The sequence below is a fragment of the Embiotoca jacksoni genome, unplaced genomic scaffold (assembly GCF_022577435.1).
Source record: "Embiotoca jacksoni isolate LCO1_2020_lvr unplaced genomic scaffold, fEmbJac1.0.p SCAF_33, whole genome shotgun sequence".
Classification (NCBI taxonomy): Eukaryota; Metazoa; Chordata; class Actinopteri; family Embiotocidae; genus Embiotoca; species Embiotoca jacksoni.
Genome location: NW_027185385.1, coordinates 2,893,590 through 2,919,094, shown reverse-complemented (window position 1 = coordinate 2,919,094; position 25,505 = coordinate 2,893,590). Strand labels below are relative to the sequence as shown.

The following is a 25,505-nucleotide window of genomic DNA, read 5'->3' as shown; positions in this document are numbered from 1 at the left end:
AAGACAGCACCCCTTGGTCCCCTTCCCCTCACTATTCACTCAGCATGAGGTCTGAAACTTGTTTTTTGATCATTGTTTCGCACCCCCCCTGCTCAGCCCCCCCCCCCCCCCCCCCCCCCCCCACACACACACATACACACACACACACCTCACCCCTACACTCCCCAGCTTCTCCCTCCTCTGGAGAAAAAAAAAGGACCCAAGGAGGAGGGAGACGAGAACACCAAGAGCAGCACGAGTAGAAAGGGAAGGAAGAGCAGCAAAGGAATATGAAGAAAGCATAGTGTTAAACCAATCTCCAAACAACAAGTGGTGAGGACAGGTCACATGTTGAATGTTTGTGGAGCACCACAGCAGCCTGTGTGAGGGTATGGGTGGGACAGCAGAGCTGCAGTAGAGGTTGGGGTCTGGCATCCAGGAAACGTTGACTTGTGGAGTGAAGATGCGGGTCAGTGCGTGGCTCCTCTGGGTGTCCTGGTTCTGCACCTGTGCAGAATACTCCCAACGGTGCAAGTGTCAAGACATCTTTCCAACAGAGCCCGGGTTGGACAAGAGGTCAAAGAGCCGGGTCAAGGAGCGTGTTCGTCACACCGCGGGACACCAACACACGTCTCACAGGAGCAGGCCACACCGCAGAAAAGGTGAGCCCTCATCTCACACTGCTGACGTGCTGCAACCTGCTGCAGGACAGCTGATGCTCTTCATGCAGGGCCTGTGCATGTAGGTGTGATGGAAGGTGACAACAGAATAGGCAGACTTTTAATGTGTTTCACTCACTAATTCCAGTAATTTGACCAAGTATGAAAGGACTTTATAATATTAATAAAACAAGGTCTTCTGTTTTGTTGACAGTGACCAACTTTACTTTCTACTTTATAATGTTTAAATATATTTTAACTTAAAATGTGCAAAAGTAATAAAGTAGAAACCTTTGACACAAACTGATCTTGTGCATTGAATGAAAATGACAAAATAGCGTGACGATCGTAAGACATTGTTACACAAAATAAATTGATGTAAATGTTTAAGTGTATTCCTTTTTTTTTGCCAAAATATTGGACCGTATTTTATACTGTATATTTGCTTTAAAATATTAGCAAGAATCACTTAAACTAACCTATAATTCTATATGTTATTAAAATCTCTTTAGACTGTCAATCATCACAGACAGATAGAAATTAAATGTATGTATGTTTAATCTGTTATCTCTAAATCCCCAAACAAAGCTACTATTTAATTTTATGTCGCAGATTTCTGAAACACGTCATCAATTCTAAATTATGTTTACTAGCAATTCTTATATCATCTGAAAACGTTCTGAAGTATCAAGGTGAAAAACATCAACAATGAGAGGTGTGTTTTTGAGCTGTTAAACAGGCCAAACATGAATTTTACATCAGAGTTAAATTGTCTTTAAGAAACATGTGTTTTGTAAAATCTTTCACAGTATTCCAAATGTATAGATGTCCTTTTAATGCCACGTGGAAACCATCAGCTCAAAGTGGAGAATCATAAACATGCTCTAACTGTGTGAAAAATGAAAACAACTATTCTATACAATATATATTTTTCAAATATTTTAACAATTTAATTGGAATTGGGAAAATGTAATCAAAATGTAGCTGCAGAATGTCTGCGATCATTCATGTAAACATATTGTTGTCGATTTCAGTCTTCAGTTATTTCATCAGTCACTAGAAATAAAAGCACAACACATTTTTGTTCAAACTAGTTTAAAGCAGTCATTCATGTTGACAGTGATTGTTAATTCCTTAACAAAACTCCCTTGAATTACACTTAGAATTTACTCTGAAGTCACTTTTTATCACATTCCTCACTATAGCTGCCACATTCTTCCTTATTCTTACTCCATCCCGCCCTCTTCTTCCCATTTCCAATACTTCTCCTGACCTTTCAGTCTGCAGCCTGAAAGAGGTCCCTTCCCTCGGCACATCTCGGCCCAGCACCATTCCCATGGGTTGTGTTTTAGTGGGGGACTCATCCTTCATCCTCTCTAAAGCTTTTGTTGCGGACTGAAAGCTGGCCGATGCCGAGGCCATCAAGCCCAAGTTGTTGGATCAATATAAACATCCATCACTTAGCCCCGGGCCTTTCTGAGCCTCACAATGAACAGTTCACCACACAATACTTTATTTATGTGTGCCATTAGAGGGAATGAACTAGTGGCAGTTCACTTATTTCTGGTTCACCCTCACCGCAGACACTTGGATGGAGTGTTGGTTTTTCTCCCGAGCTAAAATCCATCACCTTTTATAATCATAAAAGTAAATAATGTAGAATTTGTATCATCATATTTTTATTTAAAGGTTTCAACCAAACTTCTTTCTTTAAGTCATACTGTCATAAGCCAGGTCTTTCATCTATGAAATATGAACCCTCAAACAGAACCCCATAAGACAGGCTGCTCACTAACAGTTGAATTATTGTGGACATAATGAGTGATAGATGCACGATTTCCTCCTATTGTTGAACAAACATGCAGTCTGGACTTCCTGCCTCTTAGCAGCGGTGACAGAGCTGCTGCCGCAAGCAGTATTAGGACAGTAAAAATAAATACATCTACCTCAGCTCTGTATTTACTTTGATTACACTAAAAATCCATCACACAACAATAACACTGTTGTCTGTGTTCTTGGTTGTTTGTATATAATATATATATATACTGTACTGTATATACTGTATATACTGTGCATTTTATATTTTATATTTAATATTTTTACTGCTATTTTATTGCTTTCTATTATTCTATTATTATCTATTGCTTCCTGTATGCTGCTGTAGTGAAAAAATGTCCCCTCGGGGATTAATAAAGTAACTATCTAACCTACCTAACCTAACCTAACCTAACCTAAAACAATATTTTAAACTGGATGATTCTGCTGTGGCATATCATAGCAGGACGTTCTGCAATTACCCATACAGGTAACTTTTTAAAGGCACATCTATGCATGTAACTTGTAAAACATGTATTGCAAGTGAAACAATGCCAGTGTTATGTTATTGATTAATTTTACACTTTTCCACCTTTTCCCTTTGAGGCCTACAGAGTTGCTTAAACCTTCCCTGCTGTCACTTAATCTTCAGTAACATTTCATTACATTTATAAAAGATCTAAGGATGGATAGACAAAGATGAAGCTTTCTGCACTAATAGTCTGAACTGTTATGAGGAATTTCTGCATTTCACATTTTGTGGAAGTGATTTAATGTCCCACCCACAACGAGTTATGACAGCCCTTTAGAAATTATGTCAAGTTTGGTAAAGGAAGTTAAAACAGTGCCGGAAGCTCACGATCAAAGCTCCAAATTAAAAAGATGAGACCTTTTTTTTTTTGGAAACAATTAAAATAAAACAAAATAAATTACCTTTCCGGAATAAAAGGTGAAATGTAAATGTAAAAAAAAAAAAACCCATTTAGAATACCAAGTTGAAATGAAGTGTTTTGATTTATATTGTAAACCTTATCTTGAGCGGTTGTCAGGTTTGTCGAAATGGTTTTTATTTTGAAAACTGACAGGAAGTGAAATGTCGCAGCGCGTCCTCGCCTTTAGTGGGTCTGTCGCAGGAGCGTGTGGCTGTCAGCTTCATTATGGAGCGGCAGTTTTCAAGTAAAGCTGGCCCCTGAATTAAAACAAAAAATGTTGTTGTAGCTTAAAACTTATTTCCACATGAAATCTAGACATTTGTTAAATGAGGTAAAAACGCGTTCGGCTATGTAAATAGTTACTTTAGAATATTCCTCGAAGCCAGCGGGTGAATGTTCATTTTGATGCTGTTGATGATGAACAGAAGTGTTTTTAGGAGCATATTTGTATCGGTGGTTGGAGTTCTTCTGTCAGGTAAGTAGTCTGTGTTCGACCTGTTCAATTATCACTCATTTAGCTCAAACAAACTGTGAACAACAAACTGTGAAAAGGTGTTTTACTGGCCTGCCAAAAATGTGTTCATTTTATATTCCTCAAGAGAAAGACATTAAATGTTCCGTGTTCATTCTGTTCTACAGCTGTAAGGGATTTTGAGGACTCCTTATGGATCATTAACTGAAACCTTCAGGGGTAATTTACCCACATTCACAGGTTTACTTTCACTTTTTGGAATTGTAGCAGGTCGTAAATATTCGACATTATATAAAAACTAAAACAGTGGCAATATCGTAATTTAAACACACAGTGGGAGCAAATTTGATTTTTTTTTTTTTTTAAAGGTTTGATTTGTCCAAATAACTGGTAAAAGTAAAGAGACATTTTTCTTAGGCCCAATCTGAAAATGGCTGGTAGATTGTTTTGTCTGACCAACAGTCCAGAATCTACAGATATTCTGTAAAAAACGGAAAGCCGGAAAATATTCTTTAGAAATCAGTAAACAGTGAATTTTGGGGTATTAAAGATGAAGCTAACAGCTTTCAGATATGTTGCCAGTGAATTGTCTGTCAGTCACACAGTCTCTGTGTCTTGCTCAGGGACACATGGTCCTTGCCAACTTGGCAGAGGTATTTATCTGGAACCGTGTTTCTCCACACGTTTTAATGAATACAGTTGTTTGTGTATTGTTCTTGTTTCCAAGTTTCCATGAGGTCTGAAGGTTGAGGTTCATCCTCAGCACAACCTTCCTCCTGAGGGTAAAACCTTTCCAGTTGCAGAGAATATTTCAACCTTGACTCGCTGATGTTTTGGCTGCATCCTGTCTTTACTTTGAATCTGAACGGACACAGTGGCAATGAAACGGGCTATTGTTAGCTGAGATTTGAAGGCATTTCCGGCTATAGTAAACAAATGAACCGCTCAAAAGGTACACGTCTGTTTGTCGATTGTCCCTGATCAGTTAAACTAGCTAAACATATTTAGTCAACTTAGTATTATATTTAGTTCAAAAGTGAAACAATACATTTCTCAGGTGAAGGCAATTCATGAATATGTCCAGACTTTTGATTTTTAACATTTTGCTTGTCTGACTTTTGGAGGTGTTTTGTGAGGAAAGCTCTTTCTGTTCTGTTCTAAATTACCAACGCGGCATGGAGTTTAAGACTTAACAAACATTAACAGTATGAATGATACAGGAAGCAGCAAGGACAGGACTAGTTCTCCCAAAGGTTCTTACCCTAAGATGCCAATGTGAGAGCATCATCATTTTATTTTGAAATTTTCTTTGCAAAAGGAGTCAATGTGAACCTTCTCTTGAGGAGAGTCCTTTGTGCTGTTGCTGTTGAGGGGGGAGTTCCAGTCTGCTTTTGGGGGAGTTGATGTTCCTGAGACCCTCCAGCTTCCTCTCCTGTCAGGAAGCTGATCACAGTCTCTCCGTTTCCTCCATTGTGGTCATCCAGCTCCATGGGAAGTTCAAACAATGGCATTCCACCGCAGATGGCTGCAAACAGGCATTGTTTGTTGATAACAGGGCTTCAATTTGTTTGTTGTGGGTGTTCTGTTGCCAGTTAACTGAACTCCGACGTGTTGATGCATCGTGCTCAGGGTCGTTGTTTGGGTGTGGCTCTTCTACACAGAAAATGAATAAATAAAAGATATACTGCAGTACTATACAGGCCTAATATTATGTAGTCAAACATATGCAATACAATACGTAGGGCTTTGTGCACTCACAGCAGTGTATGAAAACAAACAGAATCAAAGCTTATCTGAGGGATACATTTTCTCTTTGCAGCAGCTCACTGAATTAATGAAACGGTTTCTTGTGCTACGTCTGATTAAATAGAACTGCAGCATCCAGTGTGTTGCTGAGGTCTGCGACACACTGCCTGCGTGGTAGTTGTGGAACATCTTCATTTTCCTTTCGTCCCATGCAGATATCACTTCTTCTGCCACCAAATACAAATTTGGATCGTCTTTACATTCTACGACATGTCTCTGTCTTTGTCAGGTTCCAAAGTTCGCTCAGAGGAGACGCCGCCCCGTATTGTCCACCAGCCGTCTGATGTGGTGGTGAGACCTGGCAACCCGGCCTCCCTCTCCTGCCGCGCGGACGGCAGCCCGACGCCAACCATCGAGTGGATGCACAACGGTCAGCCCCTGGAGACGAAGAGGGGAGATGGCCACTTGCAGGCCTTGGTTCTGACAGAAGGGAGCCTCTTCTTCCTCAGTGTGGGAGGGGGCAAGAGAGGTCAGTCGCATGAGGGCATCTACACCTGTGTGGCCAGGAACAGCGCAGGAAAGGCTACCAGCCGCAATGCGTCGCTGTACATCGCAGGTGAGACTGAGGCATGTGTGGGTGTAATACTGCTGCAGGGTTTTTCACCGAAAGACTTAAAAACAAACTGGTGACATCAACAGCCAGCTCTGATGAAGCTCATCTCACCAGTTAATATTAAAACATGATGTCATGCCCAGCCCACACAGACTCATAAGACACCAAACTAATGATGCTAAAGTAAAAACTGTGTCAGACATCTGCATAAAGTCTTAAATTACGCAACAAATGAAACAGTCTCTGTATTATTCTCTATAGTCTTCCACCGGAAAGGTTCCCTTCTAATCTTCATCCATCCCAGAGCTCATCAGAAACAAACTCATTTCACTGAACGGTGCAGTCCTTGATCTGAGCAGCATAAATATGATAGAGGTTTTTTTTTAAACATACTCTTAGAAGCAAGCCAACTGCTCTGCAATGAACTGTTACAATGTTCATGTAACTCCCAAAACCCGGCAACATCATCCGAAACAGGACACACACAGAACTTAACTTTACTGCTGTGATTGCTGAATTTCCAACGTTTTATTACACTCAACAAAAAGATAAATGCAAAACTTTTGTTTTTGCTCCCATTTTTCACAAGATCAAAGACTTCTCATAGGCACACGAAGGGTTTATTTCTCTTAAATTTTGTTCAAAAAACGGTTCACATCTGTGGTAGTGAGCACTTCACCTTTTGTCTTGTTTTAAAGTCTTTACAGGACACACAGACTTAAGCTGCACTGGACAAGAACACCATGTAGGGAAGTTCAAATCAATGCTTTTGGCACATAAAGAGGGTGTAAACTGCAGATTCATAAGTTGTACTTTAACTTTACAAAACAGCCATGCATGTCTTTCTCACATGTAAATGAGACAAATTAAAGACAACTGGGGGTTCTGTGGCTGAATATTTGTTCATGTGAAATTTCAATTTGATTCTTTTTGTTTTACTTCAGCACAGTTGATAGTTGGACAGACGCCTACATAGAACTGTTTGTCCACAGACAGTTCACTGTGTTTATGACAGGACCTTGAACCTGTGTTCCCACTGAGTTGAACCCTGACTCTGTGTTGTTGCAGTGTTGCGGGAGGAGTTCAGTGTGCAGCCCAGTGATGTGGAGGTGGCAGAGGGGGAGGTAGCGGTATTAAACTGCACCCCCCCCACGGGACACCCCGAACCTAATGTGATCTGGAAGAAGGATGGCCTGCCCATCAAAACCGCTGATCATCACTACACTGTAAGCCGCAAAAAGAAAAAGAAAAAAATGTTTACAGAATAAGCATCAAAAGTTCTGGACTCATCTGGTTGATCAATAAGTTCGGAGACTGCTCCTGTTGGGCTCGAACTGTGCGCAGCACCGTGAAATGCACGGAGCAGGAGGAAGGTATAAACCCGAATGAGTAAGTTAGTTAATGAGTAAGTAAGTAAGTTGGTTACAGTAAGTCACTAATTGATCTAAATCATCACCTGAGTTACACATGGCTTTGTGAGCAGTGGTTCAGGTGCGTCTGTGATGTTTTGCGCACCTGAAACTTGAGCAGAGAGCACAACTCTAAGTTTAGGACAAATTATTTGGGAATAGAAAAAGTAGCAGGGAGACAAATCCAGTGCGTCGGGGGGGTTGGGAGCAACAAATGTTTTATTGTGGGCAAAAACCCGACTGCAATCGCACCACAGTTCAGGTATTTATCTGAATGTTTTCCATGAGACGGTTCAGAACATCACAGTAGATCTTGGTGTTGACAGTCTGACCCTGTGGGAGGAATTCACGGCGCACAACCCCGTGACTGTCAAAAACCCACCTGGTTGCCCACCTGACCTGATGCGGTTCTGGACAGTGACGTTCCGCCCCTCAGAAACACGAAACTGTCCAGGCTCATTGCTTCTGCTCCGTGGGCCTCCTGAAGCAGTTTAACGGTCTTCGTTGCCGATTCCAGAGATTGACACGACATTTGATGTGTGCCCTCCTGTAATGTCTGCAGAGTAATCCCAGTGCGTCCGTACTAGTGGGTACTTCGTGTGCTGATTTTGATCTAGCGACAACATTTGCAACAGTTACTCTTTAGGGTTATAGCTTCCTCCTGCCGTGTACATCACGGTGCTGCACACAGTTTGTGCACAACAGGAGCAATCTCAGAACTTACTGATCCACCCTCGTAAAAGAGCTCAAACAAGTTCATCTCCTGACACCTTAGAAAAACTGAATATGATTGTCCGACAGGCTTTCTTACGTTTATTGGTCCACAATAAAATGATCCATACTCAACTAACACTTGCAAAAGGGGACATATATACTGGCTTAACAGACCCTTTTTAAATGGGTCACACAAAGGCAAACGCTACCAAATTAAAAACCAATAACACAAAACAAAACAATTCATCAATAATCAATTCAGTTATTTTAGTCAGCACCCAAATCAAAAGTAATATCAACGAGGATTACCGTCTCATGGTTCCGTCTCCACCAACCAGTCCGGTTGCGGTTTACATCGATGTCTGTCCAGTCACATATATGTAGTGAACGTTTTGAACAAATCCTTATATTTGATCAGATGCTTTGCCAAGCAAGTTATAAATTCTAACACTTGAATGTAATCGCTGTTCAAGATGTTTAAAGAATAGGCGAGTAGGAGAGATGTGAGGTCACAGTGACCTTGACCTTTGACCGCCAAGGTCATCTCTTGGCCGTGGTGAACATTTGTGCCAAAGATTCCCTCCGGGCGTCCCCGAGACATCACGTACAAAAGAATTGATTATTGTAAGGTGACAGTGATCTTGACCCCAAAATCTAATCTTTAAGGTAAAATGTGCCAATGTATAAGAAATTCCTTCACGGTGGTTACCCTTAATACTTAACAAGAAAAAAAAACTAAAAACAGAACAATAATTGTACTAAAGAAACAGAACAGTATAAAACAGTGATAGAACAACAAAACAAAGACAGATCAGAATTGGTTTCAGCATCCTAGTAAACTCAGGCACTTCCACAGTATAAATGGGTGCCATGTCTTTTACAGTGCTCTTGTCGTTCCCCTCCACTGGGGCGCCGTCTACTCCAACACTTGAAAGTGAGGCGGCTAATTGTTAGCTGCTCTATAGCTTGCTGGTGTTGTTTGAAAAACAACCCAATAAGTAAATATTTCTGTTTCACAATTTAGAAACATTGAATCAAATTAGGGTGAGTGATGAAAAATACTATAAAATCCCATTAGGGATAGAAAAACTGCAAAACTTCCGCTCCTATCTTTATTGAATCATTTACTGTTGTACTTTGATAGTTATTATGTAACACGTAACACATTTATACCACCCTGAAGATATGAATACAATCTAAATCAAAGATAGTTAAACTGAATTCACTGTCTTTTGCATAATTCACATTTTGGCTCATAACTGTTGATATTGTCTTGAGACAAAGTGTCCCAAGTTTAGTGACATGAAAAAAGGACATTAAAAATCAGCAGGCAGGAAGATAACTGATGTGACATCAGACCATGATTCACTACATGTATATATTTCATATTGTAAGTGTCACAATAGAGGAAAACTTGATTTTAAACAAATTAGATATGGTACCTGTTCATAAATCTCACATTACACTAAATGCATAAAACCATACTCTTAGTATATGGATATACTTCTGATATACTTGTCATTAAACTGTGGGTCCTGTGTCTGCATGGTGTTTGTGCTGCAGGTTCTGAGTGGGAAGCTTATCATCGCTCCTGCAGAGAAGAACCACTCCGGTGCTTACGTATGTGTGGCCAGCAACACTGTGGGGGTGAGAGAGAGCAGGGCGGCTCGGCTCTCTGTGCTGGGTGAGACCACATCCTACAAACATCGTGTCACTTCTTTAACACAACGAATGTTCAACGCAACGCTGGAGTTTCTTTATCAGCCCCTTACAACACGATCCTCCTCCAAACAGAACAACTTCCAGGTGTTATACAGCAAAGACAGGGCTGAGTTTCTCTTCTCTTCTACTGCAGCCAAGCCTGCGTTGGTGCTGAAGCCAGAAAATGTGTCAGTGAGGACGGGAGAGTCTGCCCAGTTCTACTGCCGAGCTAAAGGTGACCCTCCACCTGCTCTGGTCTGGAGCAGGGAGCAGGGGCCACTACCCAACGGCAGGTACTTTATGAGTGCAGCTGGTCAACACTGATTTATGAAAAACATGTTTGCTTTTAGTTTGCTGTAACATACAGATTATAGAAGCTAACTTCTTTTCCTTTTTTGTAAGAAACTGGAAACAAAAGATTTGTCTTCAGCTTTCTGTGGTTCGACATGCAACTTAAGAGTGTTGCAAATATTGAAAAGTAGCAAGACTACAATTTACTCAAAGTTTGCCTTCAATGAGTCCGATTTAACCAGCTGCAGGCTACCTCCAAGTATTAGTTTGAACATGGAAATCCAAAATCATAGCTTGTCTCTAAGCTGACAATACGTTTCCTCGGGACTATTACTTTCCTGATATTCAGGGTTGCAAATGAAACCAGTTAGAATGTTTGCTAAATATATATATATATATATATATATTTGTATTTATTAGAGAGCAGTGTGATGGTAAAGTTGAAATAATATGCTCTATATGTGTGTGTAGGTATCTTGTAAACCCAGACCAGACTCTCCAGATCCATTATGTGACAGACGAGGATGCTGGGAAATACACCTGCACTGCAGTCAATGATGTGGGCTTGATCTCCGCCAGTGCACAGCTCATAGTTGAAGGTGAGAGTTTGTCCAAATGAAAAATGTGTGTAGCATTAAGAATAACTTAACAACAAACATAATAAAAGGTGACATTTATATCAGAATGCTCTGTAAGTAGTGTGTCTATCCTTTAAAATAATGTAAAGTCAAAATGAATAAACCGTGTGTGTTTGCAGAGGCTGCCAGCACCAAACAGAAAGACCTCCACAAGGAGCTGTCAGCCCTGCGAGTGGTTCTGGAGAACGTCAGCATCACGGGCCCCGGGTCGAACATGTCCCTCGTACAGTGGAAGGTATGGGTGCGCTGTTTCAGAGTGTTTCAGAGAGAACAGGAGCACATCAGGTGTGTGACCCATCGTGTGTTTTCTCACCGGCTCCAGTCTCTCCCGATGGAGCCACATCACCTCGACGGCTTCGAGGTTCTCTATCGCTCTCTGCTGCCTGCAAACTCGGATTGGGCAGAAAAGAAGGTGACGCCGCCCGGCTTCCAGGCTCAGGTGGGCCCTTTAAAGAGAGGCTACAAATATGAGTTCAAAGTTCGTCCCTATGGCAGCAGCTTGTACGGGAGGGAGAGCAACACCCGGCACCTCCGAGTCCCCGAGACAGGTGAGACATGACGGGATTTCAGATCTTTTCTTTTACTTTCTGGTACTTACATGCTTTAATAAACTTGTTGAGGAGCTAACAGTAAACTCTCTTTACACAGTGCCCAGTGCCTCTCCGCTGGCTGTGTCCATAACAGTGAGCCATGAGCAGAATAACACCATCAGTTTGAGCTGGGAGGCTCCTCCTCATGAAACCCACAATGGTATCATACAGGGGTACCAGGTAATCACAGCACCACAGGTCGGTGTCGTATCACCTCCTGAGCAGAGTGGAAATAACTGTTGGTTCGTAAACCATCATGAGAAAACATAGTTCATGACAATACATACAGGATAATACAAGGAAAATTAAACATCTCATGGGAGACCTGTTCTCTGCTCCCACGTCATCCATTAAACTCATGGAGGATGCAAACTTTGATGTTATTATAATGTTTGTACCATTCTTCCTGAATATCTACTGATCTTTTTGTTTGGTTTTAACCAGAGCTCTGTCTTTAGCTGAGGCACCGCTGCTTCTGTCTTTATCTACAGTCTAATACCGGCACATTTATTTAGAGGTAAACATCACAGGTCTACAGTTAAACTGTCCAGACACTACAAATGAATCCACAGCTTCCACTCAATCAGAATCCAGTATTTTATATAGCCCTGGTATAAATACTCCAAAATAGGAATCATTTTTGTAGCCTATTTAAAAAGGAATCCGTGACCCTTTCTCTCTGAATGATCCAGAACTGTTTCTCCAGGTTTGGTGTGTGGAGTCTGAGGCGCAGGAGTACCAAAACTGGACGGTGGATAGTGGCCAACACAACCTGGATATCTCGACCATCAAACCGGGGACACGATACTGGATCGCCATAGCAGCAGTGAATGGAGCTGGAGTGGGCCTGCTGAGTGACCCTCATGCATTTGTCATCAGTGAGCAAATTGGCTATGAGCTGTTCATTTCTTTATGAGAGCTGTGGACAGATGAGATGCGATGTGTGCTGTAACCACATGAACACAGACACCTTCTAACTGACATCTGCTTCTGATTTGCTGCTCAGACCCACAGTTAAGCGACAGCCTTGAGTTAGACAGCCAAAGGGTGGATCTGTCTGAGGTCCTGGCCCTGCTCCAGGACCCGGTGTTCATCGGCATCACCGGCGCCCTCCTGTGGTGTATTCTGATGGTTGCAGCTGTCTACCTTTTCAAATGCCACAGCAGGACGGGCCACCTAATACCGGGACATGGCAAAGCTAAAGGTGTGTCTGCAGACAGCAGAAATGTTCATCACATTAAAAAGTGTTCTGTATTAAAAATTCTCTGAAGGACTTATGTTCTCTTCAAGTGATTAAATGACGTAAAAAAACAGCTGTTCCATAATATTTTGTTGACGTTTTATTTTTTTCTGAAGGTTTGCGCAGACTTGCCAATGAAGATCTCATTATAAAACACAGGTAACATGTAAAGAACTTGTATGTACTATGATGGATGACACTGAAGTCATGAGAATGAATCAAATTCACTAAAGCTGAAATGTAAAAATAGTGAGTGTCTTGGGCTCCTGCCAACCTGAGATCCCCTGAAACCACTGTGACATATAGTAGATGTTAATTACGTGAACTTATTTTGAAGGCTTGGCTTTCTCTTTTTAACTACAGATGAAAGAAACTTCTGAGCTTAATTTGATGTGTCAGTTTCAAGCAGCTGACTCTGCTATAAGAGGAGAGCAGACGGACAGAGGGAAGCCTTCCCTCATAACAAAATACAAAAAACACATGTAGAAAGTATTTCACTGACGGTCACAGTATTTAGACCTACTTTATATTGTAATAATATTCATGCTCCTTCTCTGTCTGCTGACTTTATTCCACTCACAGCTAAAAGCCAGCTAGAAACCTGATTACCCAAATACAATCCATGGCAGAGAAATCAACATGGTCAACCAGGTTTCTTTAATCCCTGATTACACTCACCATGTGTCTCATTTACAAAGTCATCTTATCGGAGACATTTTAAGTGACTTAAAGTAAAGACTGGTACTTGTAGATAATCAAACTCATTAGTATTTTCATCAAAGATAATACAAAAACATTATAAACATCCCAGATATTCCAATTAGGTTTCACCTTTCAGTTCATTTTGTCTTTATTTTCCTTAAAGTGATATTTGTTGCCTCCTCCACAGGATGGTAGCTCCAGATTCACCTTGGATCTCCGGAGGCTGGAGACCCGCCTTCAACCAGAAGTACCAGGACTTGTGGGCCCAAGGCCAGAAACATCCAGGGACCAGGAGCACCCGTGAGTAAAAGCACACAGATGAGGAGTGACAGAGTGATGAGTTTCAGACTTATTTGACTTTAAGCAGGTCTATCCAGCTGCAAGGCTGTAGGTGAGGATCAGGTTTGATTGTCATGCAGATTTTGTGTCCATGTCTACACAACTTTTCAACTATCCTCCTGTTAATATTGCATCTTACAATTGTTTCATTCTTTCTTTGTTTTTATTAACATTAAGTGTTATAGTTTAATGTCAGTGACAATGTCACGGTTTGCCTTCAAATATTCAAGCAAAATATACTTTTTACATTATACATACATACATACATATACATACGTAGATACAACATATTACTGTGGTTTGTTGTATGTCTGGTCTTTTGTAATCAAACCACCACCACACTACTGAAGTCAGACCCCTTTAGGAAGAAACTCCTCCACTGTGGAGCCACTTTCTGCCCTGCCTGTTTCATAAGTAATATACATCATACTGCGACGCTGCGCAACAGTATGATGTTATTATCAGCAAGTCAACAAGTCTGAATATAGCCTTTTAGTCATATTGAAAAATCAATATTATTGTGAATAAAACAATATGGCGCTGAAATCCATCCCAGGACATGTTTACAGTTCTTGGTTCTTTTGTAAAAACTTCACCATGAATATAAAATGGATCAGAAGTAAAAGGCAAGAAAACACAACATTTTTCTTTCTCCTTGGTCCACATCCAGTGAACTAAGCTACAGGTGTGAATCGGCCTTGATAGAGACAGTTTATTCAGTGTTTTATATTTTCTGATGAAGTTTCTTGTACTTACAGATACGGATATCAAACCTGATTACCAAGGATGACCCGCGGCATCCTCCAGACTATCTGTGTTTAATACTCTGTGTCTCATCAGGCCTCCCAGTCCCATCCAGGAAGGACAACAGCTGCCTGGACTCAGCTGTCCCCATCGTGACTGACAGCTGCGGTGTCTACGGCACGTTTTATGTGGACCTGATGGGCAACGGTCTGAAGACCTTCAACAGTCCGGGGCGTTGCCCTAAAAGGCCTCACGGTTTGCCCCATCAGCAAGGAGCCGAGACCATCCAGATATTTACCCAGCCGGCCTCCAAGTCCTCGCCCCTCAGCAGCCGGGAGGCGCTGCCGTGGAAACAAGCCATCCGACCGCAGCCCAAGATGGGTGTGCTGAGGGAATCATGGGAGAAGCACGGCAAGCAAGGTGAACAGTGGTGAACGTGATGTTTATTTTCCTTCAAACAAAGTCATCCAGCTTTGTTTCGACCCGCGGTCCACCTTGTTTGGGATGTTTTACATTATGAATGTAGAATATTGGATAATGTGTCTATCAACACTAGACTAGCTCATTTGTTTCCCCCCCAGAGTTGCATGCGGTGAACAGTGTCCCCGTACTGTCGACCAGGAACCAGGTCGGTCCATCCAGTGTCTACAAACAGAGACTCAGTCACGTACCTGCAGGTCGGCACGGTACGCCAAAACCTTTGCTTTGTCACTGTTGTCCACGTACCTGTGAGAGAAACATGTAAATCGCTCACCTCACACTTCATTGTAATCCTGCAATTTGAAATGGTTCTTTAAGGCCCCTTCCACTCAAAAATAGTTTTTTCTTCACGTTCTCACTGTTGAATGTCTGAGCTTCACTGTGTGGATGATGTAAGTGCAGAGTTTAAAAGTAGAAGGCTGTTTTCACTTCCATATGCTGGAGGGGGAAAGTTGGTCTTTGCTCAGTGTGAATGTGATTTTATTGGACGGGCCTACCAAAATGATTTGTGGCATCACGGATAGTTTTGGAAGCCGATCGTGGTCCAACTTAACTTGCACAAATACGATGTGGAAATTTGCTGTACGTACACTAAGAATAGATTTTACAGTGAAGTATGAAACATCTTGTTTCCTATAGATCGATACGAGTGCCACAATACAGAATAAATCTGTAAAAGAATAAGGAAATAAATGTGGAAACGTATTCTTTTTTTTATTATTAATTTATTTATTCCCCTTTATGTGTCCACATTCTTTTTCAGATTTATTCTTTATTATGGCACTCCTATCGCTCCAAGCTTTCAGCAGGTAAACTTTAGAAAATTAAATACTTATTATGGGACTTTTGTCCAGTGAGAAGAAATATTTTAAGGATTTAAATTACCTCTAGTTCTTCCATATCAGACAAGTTATTACTCGAAGTACAGTTTGTTTTACATTTTTAAACATGTCTGGTGATTATCTTCAAGGTTGAGCCAGAACATGGAATAATAATTATGAGTGTGCAGTTACAATTAGCTACTATGACTCATTTATTATTAACTTGTGTGTCCAGGTGGACATCCAGAGTGTCCCCGTGTGCTGCATTACTCTGCATCACTCCACCTAGTGGACATGCTGCCTCCCCCACCACCGATGCCCCCAGAGGACACCACAGACACACACAGCTTCTCGTCAGACGAAGGGTAAGCTAAGAGCACATAGCTCCGACTGGGGGAGACAGCTGCTAGCCGCCAGTGTAACAGTAGTTAAAGGTCCCATATTTGACACTTTTCCAGTGTTTTATTAGCCGTCTTGATATCTTTAGAAGATATTTGTATGGTTTGAAGTATCAGCAGTTTTACGTTTCCTGTTGCTTCTCTTTGGATCTCCATCAAGAACCAACACATTCTCATTCATTCCCAGGGTGTCAAATATTGACGGTTTATCAAAGCCAACAACCCCCGACCTCCTTCCACCACGCACATACCCCATTTTGTATTTCGCCACAGGACTTTTTTGAAGCCACATTGTTATGGTGCATAACACATAAGATACCTCGGGCATACATGTCTGTCTTAGACACCAAAGTGCACCTTGTGTGTCTCTCTCTTATGCCAACGGCTGTAATAAAACATCAGTATTTGACGTCCTGGGAATAAGAATGGGCTGGAAGAACAGGTTGTTTTGTGTCTGTGTCTTTAAGGAGCATTGATATCAATCTTTTGATTGACTGACTCTTCTCTGATTGAGACACAGCCAGGCCAACCACAGGTTTTCTTCAGTCTTCAGACAACTGAATGACTGCTCAGTGTTTTCTTCCACATAAAAGGTTGGACAGTGGGCTGTGCTGAGGGCGGACATGAGCTTGAGTTTATGACATCACAAACTTAAGAATGTACTAACGACATAGTTTCTGAAAATGGCTTAGTCCATTTCTCCGTGGAAACCTTCTCAGTATTTACGTAGCACCTAGACCTGCTTTATAATAATAAAAAAAAAAATGGAAATCTGAATTTGTAAAACGCATTTTAACATTTAACATTTGTATGAGTTTGACAATATTGTTACTCCCTATCTGCAGTTTTAAAATTAGGCCCACCAAAGTAACCTCTCATAGCATTATAAAAGAAACTGTACAACAGGCTTTTCAAACTGCACATACATTCATTGAGCTGAGCCTTGACATCAACCCACAAGTGGGTGACACATTGTTCACTCTCTGATAATCATGAAATGATAAATGGGAAACCAACAAAGTTATCATTTCCCAGATGAGAGAACCACAACCAGAGTTTTCTGATTCATTCCTCAGTTCTGTCAGAGTGAAGGTTTTTTTTACCACAAACTTCTGCAGTCAGATCATAAAACAGCTGGAAATTTCAACAAGGAGCTAATTTTCAAAGAGAAAGAGCCTGACATCCTCTCAGAGCTGTTGTGGAGGATCCTGTCTCTTTGGATTATAACCACTACAGTAGCATCTAATGTCTGTTCACACACTCACACTCCTGTGCGGTGTTTCAGCCCTCACGTTCATTCCAGTGCAGCTGAGTTTAGCTCTGCTGCACTATTGACCTGTTTGTTTCTTTTGATATTAAAATGACTGAATACTTTGTCACAGTGGTGCAGTGGTTAGCGTTGTCGCCTCACAGCGAAAAGGTTCTGGGTTGGAATCCGGGCCTTTCTGTGGTGAGTTTGCATGTTCTCCGTGTGCCTGCGTGGGTTCTCTCTGGTACTCCGGCTTCCTCCCACCATCCAAAAAACATGCACCTCAAGTTAATTGGTGGTTCTACAAATGTCCCTTAGGTGTGAATGGTCTTTGTTTCCATCTGTCTCTGTGTGTTGGCCCTGTGATGGACTGGCGATCTGTCCAGGTGAACCCTGCCTTCACCCAAAGTGAGCTGGGATAGGCTCCGCCCCCCGTGACCCCGTGACCCGTCAGGATAAAGCAGCTATAGATAATGGATGGATGTTTTCATCCATTATCTATACATCCATCCATTATCTTTGTTTCAAAAGGAAGGCTTTCCTGCTTAGCATCCTCTTTTGTTACAGTCTTGCATTAAGGGTCAGTGATGACCTAAACTTCCTTCCTCTGTGTGTTTCTGTCCTGTTGAGGCCCAAGACGTGTCCGCTTTAGTGGAAACACCCAACGGGAAAAACCTATTGAATCCTATTTGCTGACCTCCATATCACAGTTAAAAACAAAGGATGTAAAGCTTGTCTCTGTTTTAAACACAGAAAAATGCACATTTTCACTGCAGAAAGTTGACCTGTACGCCTGGTAGTTCTCAGACCCACGTGCACAAATTTTCCAAGAGAAAGTGTCAAGGAAGTCCATCTATCCCAAGACAGATGAGTGGTTTGATTTGGAAGAGTTTAGAATATTAACCAGTGATGTTAGAAGTCATCAGTATAATTTGGTTGTAGTGATCTCTGTATCTACCTGAGTGATTTGAACATTTACTAAGTAGGTTTCATCACCCCGGCTGGTGGTAATGCACTTAACAATTGAACTAATCCAGGGAGTGCAACTGATACATAGTTCTACAAATAAACGAATGCTTTTGAAGTTAATTAACTCTTTAATTGTTAGCATGTTACCTGTCAGGTGCAGTATTATTATTATTATTATTATTATTATTATTATTATTATTATATTTTCTTACTTTTTATAATTTCTAGCGAAATAATAGGTTTTTTTTCCCCTCTTTTATTTAATTTTACAAAAAAAGCCCCATCTCATAGTATGACCATATCAGTCCAAAAGTATGTCATAATCACTATTTATCAAACAGAAAAGAAAGGAAATTAAAATTAAAGGAGTAGAAAGGGTGTTGATGGCATCAGTGAACTGTAGTAAATATTATGGAGAGCCAAAATATTCAATAACGTTTTTGTCCTTTCCATAAATTGTGTTATCTGATAGTTAATACATTTCAGATTATTTAGCTTCAAAGCTGTAACAAGGTTTGATTTCTATTTTTTTTAAGACATATTTTATATTTTTTTGTATTTTCTTTGGTGTGAGCCATTCAATGTAATAGTTTAACATTTTGGGAATTATGCCTATTTGCTCTCAGGCAGAGATATCACAATATCACTCTTATGTTTGTTCAAGCCACCTACCAGCACCTCTAAAGTTAATTTATTAACACAATAAATATCTCTACAAAACCTACCTTTGATAGTTTGAATATGTCTTGGCTTGAAGCAGTGATGAAGAAATAGCCTGCCATATAACTCCCAGGAAAATGGCCAGTTATCATCTTTGGATGTTTTTGGAATGAAAGATGCTTTAAAGTGATTTTGTTGGCCAGTCTTTTTGCCTCCATCGAGTCTTCACTATTCTAAGTTAACATTAACTGACTTATTTTACTTAACAGACTTTTGTGTTCTTAAAATTTAAAAGAAAGCTGACAAGAAAAAACAAAAACGTTTACATTTCTCTCAGCTCCAGTCGTTCCACAAAGCTAACAGTGGATATGGGCTCTCTCCAGTCGGTATATCCAGCATCAGGCCACCAGGGGCCAGCCGGACTCACCAACAGCAGCAGCTGCCTGTCCTACAGCCACCTGTCATACTGTATGTCACGGGATAAAGATCAGAACGGCACGCTGACTGCACAGGAGGCCACGGAGTACCTGGAGCTCAGTCCGAAACCCAAAAGATACAGGTGAACATGTGCTGGTGTTTTCCTATTAGTTTAGCTTATACTGCATCAGACTACATTTTTTTTCTTAATTCTTTTTAAATATCCTTTTCTTTTGCCTTGTGTTTGGATGCTTTCAATGGTTTTATGTGAAGCGAGAATTGCCTTGTTGTTGAAATGTGCAATATATATATATATATATATATATATATATATATATAAACTTGCCTTGCCTTACATTTACATACACAGTATGTAGTTAACCAGCTGTGCTCTCCGTCTCTCAGCGGCGCCCTACCTGAGCAGCACCCATCCCTTTCCTACCACATTGCCCCCGCCATGGGCTACATCTGCGGGCCGGTCCGCTCCACTCAGCTGGAGGATGACACCGCCACCAGCGAGCCTGAACCTCCGCCGATCGGCTTACGCAGCGCCCGCCTTCAGAGCACACCTTCGTCCTGCTACAGCGACTGGGACAGCTCGCTGTGGAACACCTGGAGCTCAGTCATGGATGGCAACCTGGCCAGCGCCCGCACCAGTCTCATCAGCTCAGTGGACAGCTGCTACACTAATGACAGCGCCAACTTCACCCGCCTGCTGACTGCGGCAGCAGAGACCATGAGTGGAGCCTCTTTGTCAGGTAAGCAGAGGAGAAACACTTTTGAATCTGGGAAATCAGATGGGACTGTTGAGGATGGCAGTAAAGTCTATAAAGAACAGATGAATATCTATTACTCAGATTTGTTATTTCACTTTAGTTATCCATGTTAGCTTTAGTGTCTGCCACAATGATGGTAAATGGTCTAAAACGCTCCTTCACCTTACCAGTCATTTTCCTCTCATTTACCCCCCCCCCCCCCCCCCCCTCACACACACACACACACACACACACACACACACACACACACACACACACACACCAACAGAGCTTCCATAAAAGCAAACTTGGGGTTCAGGAGGAACTGGGTCGGTAACCCACTCTACCATCTGAGCCTCAGTTGCCCGCTGAGGTTCTGTCTTGTCTTGTCTTGTACACTCAGCGTTTCCATCCTCAGGAGCATGTAGCGGTGATGAAGGACTCCAGCTGCAAACAGGAGGGATTAATAGTGACCTCTGAATCCTTTGAAATACTGTTACAAGAGCAGACCTAAATGTTATCTTAATTCTTTGTCTGGATGACTGTACCTAATATTTTTTTCATAATTCATAATATTATCTGATTATTTCTTATACATTGTATTTTTTTCTGTTTTCTTAAATCTTAAAGCTTCTTTGGCAACAGATGTATTAATTCCATCGGGATATTTTGCTTTCACTTCTGGGGTGCTGTTTATATGCAGTCTATGCTGTCATGCAACATCCAGGTGCCACCAGGCACCGGTAGAAGCTGGACCACTATCAAACACAACGGGCACACATAATGCAGAGCCCAAGGACACCATTTCCACAGAGGCAGAGGACGAGAAAATGCTGAGAGAGGATGAAGTAGTTCGTTTTCTTGCACATGTAAGAATGAATGACAAAGGAGTTTTATAAGGATAATAGTCCGATAAGGAAAGGACTATTTTCAGACGGATGAATCCACATTTGATGTTCAGCCGCAGGATGGTGCATGTTTAGCTGAGTCATCATAAACTACCCTTTGTGTTGTCATGGTAATGAAGGAATATGTCAACTAGAGCAAAAGTGTAACCATCTGCTGTGTTTTTAATAGTTTTTGCACACCAATGAAGACTGTGGCACAAAGGAACAAGATATAGCTTTTGTTTTTTCATAGGATTTGTTAAAAATAAGAAAAATATGCAATATTACCAGACGTATGTTTAAAGACAGGAGTCCCAAGCCTTTTTTGGTTTGTGAACCCTTAAAACAAAGCTACAGTACTCTGCGTCTGCCTTTGCCTCTTCATCACCTCATCAGTTATAAGAAGAACAAATCATGTTTGTTTGTTTTTTTGATTACAATATTGGAGGTACAGTTATTCAGCAGATCAGAAAAACAACCATAAACTGGTAGCTGATAATCATCTTGTGATTTGTCTTGCAGAGCTTTGAAACCACTGCTTTTAGAGTGGTATTATTCCATAGATAAAATCCTCAGGTGGAGGTTTGTACCCTGTCGTGTCAGTTACTGTCCTCCACTAGATGGAGCCCTTCATCTGTGAAAGATCTGCTGCAGCAGCCGTGGAGGCAGACTGTCTGACACTGTCTGTGTGTGTGTGTGTGTGTGTGTGTGTGTGTGTGTGTGTGTGTGTGTGTGTGTGCGTGTGCGCGCTCACTGAAGAGTTGAAGAGTGAGTGCGTACGCATGTCTGAGTAGGTTTTCTGTTTGGGTTCGGGGATGGTTGTGCATGTTTCTGCTGCTTCAAGAGACAAACACATTCAGTCTAATACCTGGTGGCACCGGGCAATTACTTAAGACCTTTCAGCAAATTGAACCTCCAGATGAGTCATCTTCTCCCCCTTTGTCACCTCATCAGTCACTGCCTTCCCTCTGCAGGCCACATCCCGCTTTATTCCATTTACCAAACTCTCACTTTTGGCTGTTTTCTGCCTCGACAGTTTTTTCACACAAAAAGCAGCACAGTGTAAAAACCTCAAAGTGTTTTCTCTGTAGCGGATGATGTGCTCTTATAATGGCTGACATTAAAGTTTAATAGTGTGAATCACATGAAGCCTTGCTAACCTCCTGACTGACAGCTGGTCGTCCCCAAGCTCCGACTCTTCATCTGTAACATGAGGACCGACACGGAATCAGGAATCAGGTCAAGTGTCACCTTTTAAAGCAGCGGCGTCAACCACATGACACGTCCTCACTACGATGAAAGTTGGTGTCCCTTCCTAAAGTTGCTCAGAGAATTTACCCAAATAACTCTTTCGCTCAGAGTCCTTGATAGAAATGTTCAGTCTATTTTAGGAGATGATCCTCAGAATAGTTGTGAATCCGGCCCCTGATCTCTTAACTACCCACCTGGCTTGAAGGGTAAAGCAGTGGAAGCTCTTCACATGAAAACAGCAGGAACAGGCTTGTTACAGATTTATTTCACACTCTCACATTGATTTGGAGAGTTTCTATAGGTTCAAAGCTTCAGCTTAAATATTTAGTTGTTATTGCCGGACAGCTACATTTTCAGAGGTCTTTGAAATCTGCCGGTTCCTTCAGAATCCAGAAATTGGCTGGGGGGAATTTTGATTGTTTTTGGTGCCCTAAACGAATTAGAATCGTTTTATTTTCAGCGACATACAGCTGCTTCAAAGCAGCTTCTAAATTTGTTTTTCCCCTGAGAATCAGCGTGGAAGGTTTTCCTCAGAGGCCTCCAAATGTTTATTTATTCTTTTCCAAAGGCAAAAAACTGTCTGCGTGTTAAAACCTCCACTCCCCTCGCTCCACTTGATATTGAAATGCTTGTCGACGTGTCGTCCTCTCCTGTGTTCAGACTTCTCTCCGCCGGCCTCCCCCCTCAGCGGCCTGTACCCGTCCTTCTGTGCAGAGGGCGACTCGTTCGGGGAGCTGGAGCCGGTTCCTGCGTGGGACTGGAGCGTGGCCTGGCTGGAAGAGATGGAGGCTCAGTACAGAGCGCACCAGCCTGGCAGAAACACCAAACCCTTTGATACTTAGGCGCTCTGCAAGGACGGTGACGGAAAGAGCTTCAGAAACACTTCACAGGACCGGCAGAGGGGACAGACGAGACGCTGTTATTATACAGTTATTGATTCACTTTTTCACAAGTGTTGGAAACAGTTTTAAGGTCTGAATAATTCAGGGTTTCACGATTTCCAGTTATGAATAGATGCATTTCTGGCTTTGAAATATAATTACAATAAATATAATAATTGATTTGGTTTGGGACACCTCTGCCACTAGATGCGTGTCTCATGTTGTTTGTAATAGTTTTCCCACTTTACCTCAGGGCAGTCCGGCTACTGTTTTTGCATCGTTGAAATGACTTCCATTAAGTTGCTAAAGTTTTTTTTTTCCTTCTGCGTATCCTTTCCTCTCATTAGGGAAGAGGATAATGAGATACTTCCCTCGGGATGTTCTCACCCAGTGTGTTTTGAAAAGGCCAGAAAGACACAAAGACAGGATGCGAGATGGAGAGAAAGCAGTCATTAGGCAGAAGAACTCCAGAGTTGGGGGTTTTCTCACACCACACGTCTGTTTCTGGGTTTCATGTATTTGTTTGCAGGATTTTATTTGGGCTGAAGTCCTACCAAACAGAGCAATCAAATGTATATACAACATATTCAACAAATATTATTTAAATAATTTTAAACTCATTCCAAATCATTTCCTGCCCTGTATACTTTCTTCTGTGATTCATATTACATTCTGGAAATTATTTTATATTGTAAGATTATTGTTGTCTTTATATACCCTGTTCACAGAGTTTGTATTACACTGTAGTTTACACAAGCAGCAGTAGGGGAAGTTATCCTAAAGCATCTAACTGGAGGTTTTATATTGAAATAATTGGAATTTTAGTAAGAATTCAAGAAGTATTTGAAGTGCTGTATGCATAGCTTAGTCTTTGTTTGCTTGCAGATTTTTTTCACTAATAGTAGTCGACTCTAACACTTTGTAATAATTTGCATTATATTTTGTACACTTCACATACAGAGAGTTTTATAGTTTGGAATAAAATCATTGTATCAACTGAAATGAAGTTGCTGAACTGAGATAAAAGCCTCTGTTCTGTTACAGTTTGTACTCAATATGACTGAAGCTCAATTATTTCTTTTTGTGACACCGATAGTAGACAAACGCGCCTCTTTAGTGGTATCAGGAGAACATCCTATATTGAAACATCCATCTAACAGGATGTATATGCACTTTGAAGCAGCTGGTGTTCAGTTTGTCCCGGGACTCTCTTCAAGCTGACACCAGGCTGGAGGACGTGAGGAGTCTTTACATTACAGACCGTCCATCTGTGGCCTGTGGCTGGATTTGAATTAACCCCTACAGTTCCTAATGGCTGCAGAGCAGGAAGGTGATGTTCAGAACTCATCTGTTGGGCTTGATTAATCAAGGCTAACAATGCTGCTGTAGCTGATAATGGCTTCTAATTACAAACCCGCTGGAGAGAATAATTAAACCTTAATCTATGTTTGTGTTTAGACCGAAACAGGAAAAGTGTGTTGTTGTTTTTTCTTTTTGTTTTTTTTTTTTTAACTCTGCGGCACTCCCTGGTTGTTTCTCCCTGTTTAAAGCAGATTATGTGCCCACAATTCAGACTTGATGTTTTAGCTCAGTTGCACGAATATTAAGGAGGAGAAGCTGTGAGGCCAGGCTGTGACTCCTCCTCTAAAACTAATATGATTTCCTCAATGACTTTGTGTTCTGGATGAGAGTTTGTCATGCAGCTGTAAAGCACAACATGCTCTGTTTCCTTTTTTTTTTTTCCAAAAGTAATCCACGTCTTGTATCTGGGCTGTTCGAGTTAAACGAGACTGGGAATGTCGGGAGCTAAGAATTGCTTTGCTGTCTGTTTAATTTGTAAGCTGCACGGGAGCAGTCGCAGCATGATCACAATTTATGTGTGGAGTATTTATGGTGCTGAAACAAAAAAAAACAGGGATGTGAGGTGCAGAGGTCATTTATGTTTTTCTTTTTGTAAAAGAGTAGCAGTCTCTTTGTTTCTGTGCAAACATATGGAATACACTTTTTAAAAGTCTGCTCTTAGCCTCCTTGATTTGCAGGTATTGTCAGATGAAGTGGAGACCTTCAGGTCAAAGGAGACTAAAACATGAATACTGAAAACAAAACTGGCTTTCAAGAACAAAAATCACACATTAAACTGTGTTAGACTCACA

At 41.4% G+C, this 25,505-nt stretch overlaps 1 protein-coding gene across 2 annotated transcripts; it reads left to right on the top strand.

Moving 5' to 3' along the window:
• The first annotated feature begins 257 nt into the window (after positions 1–257).
• robo4 (roundabout, axon guidance receptor, homolog 4 (Drosophila)) lies at positions 258–25,505 on the top strand. Of its 2 annotated transcripts, none has more exons than XM_069165089.1 (19): positions 258–641; positions 5,893–6,219; positions 7,285–7,442; positions 9,903–10,023; positions 10,195–10,333; positions 10,803–10,930; positions 11,089–11,204; positions 11,292–11,517; positions 11,618–11,739; positions 12,266–12,437; positions 12,566–12,763; positions 12,916–12,958; positions 13,689–13,801; positions 14,681–15,004; positions 15,166–15,270; positions 16,121–16,250; positions 19,499–19,720; positions 19,984–20,336; positions 23,132–25,505. In XM_069165089.1, exons 1-19 carry the CDS (start codon positions 443–445, stop codon positions 23,311–23,313), a joined length of 3,378 nt encoding a protein of 1,125 aa, XP_069021190.1. In that variant the 5' UTR covers positions 258–442; the 3' UTR covers positions 23,314–25,505. The 2 variants fall into 2 exon arrangements, with proteins under 2 accessions (XP_069021190.1, XP_069021191.1); XM_069165090.1 differs by lacking the exon at positions 258–641 and adding an exon at positions 3,618–3,860.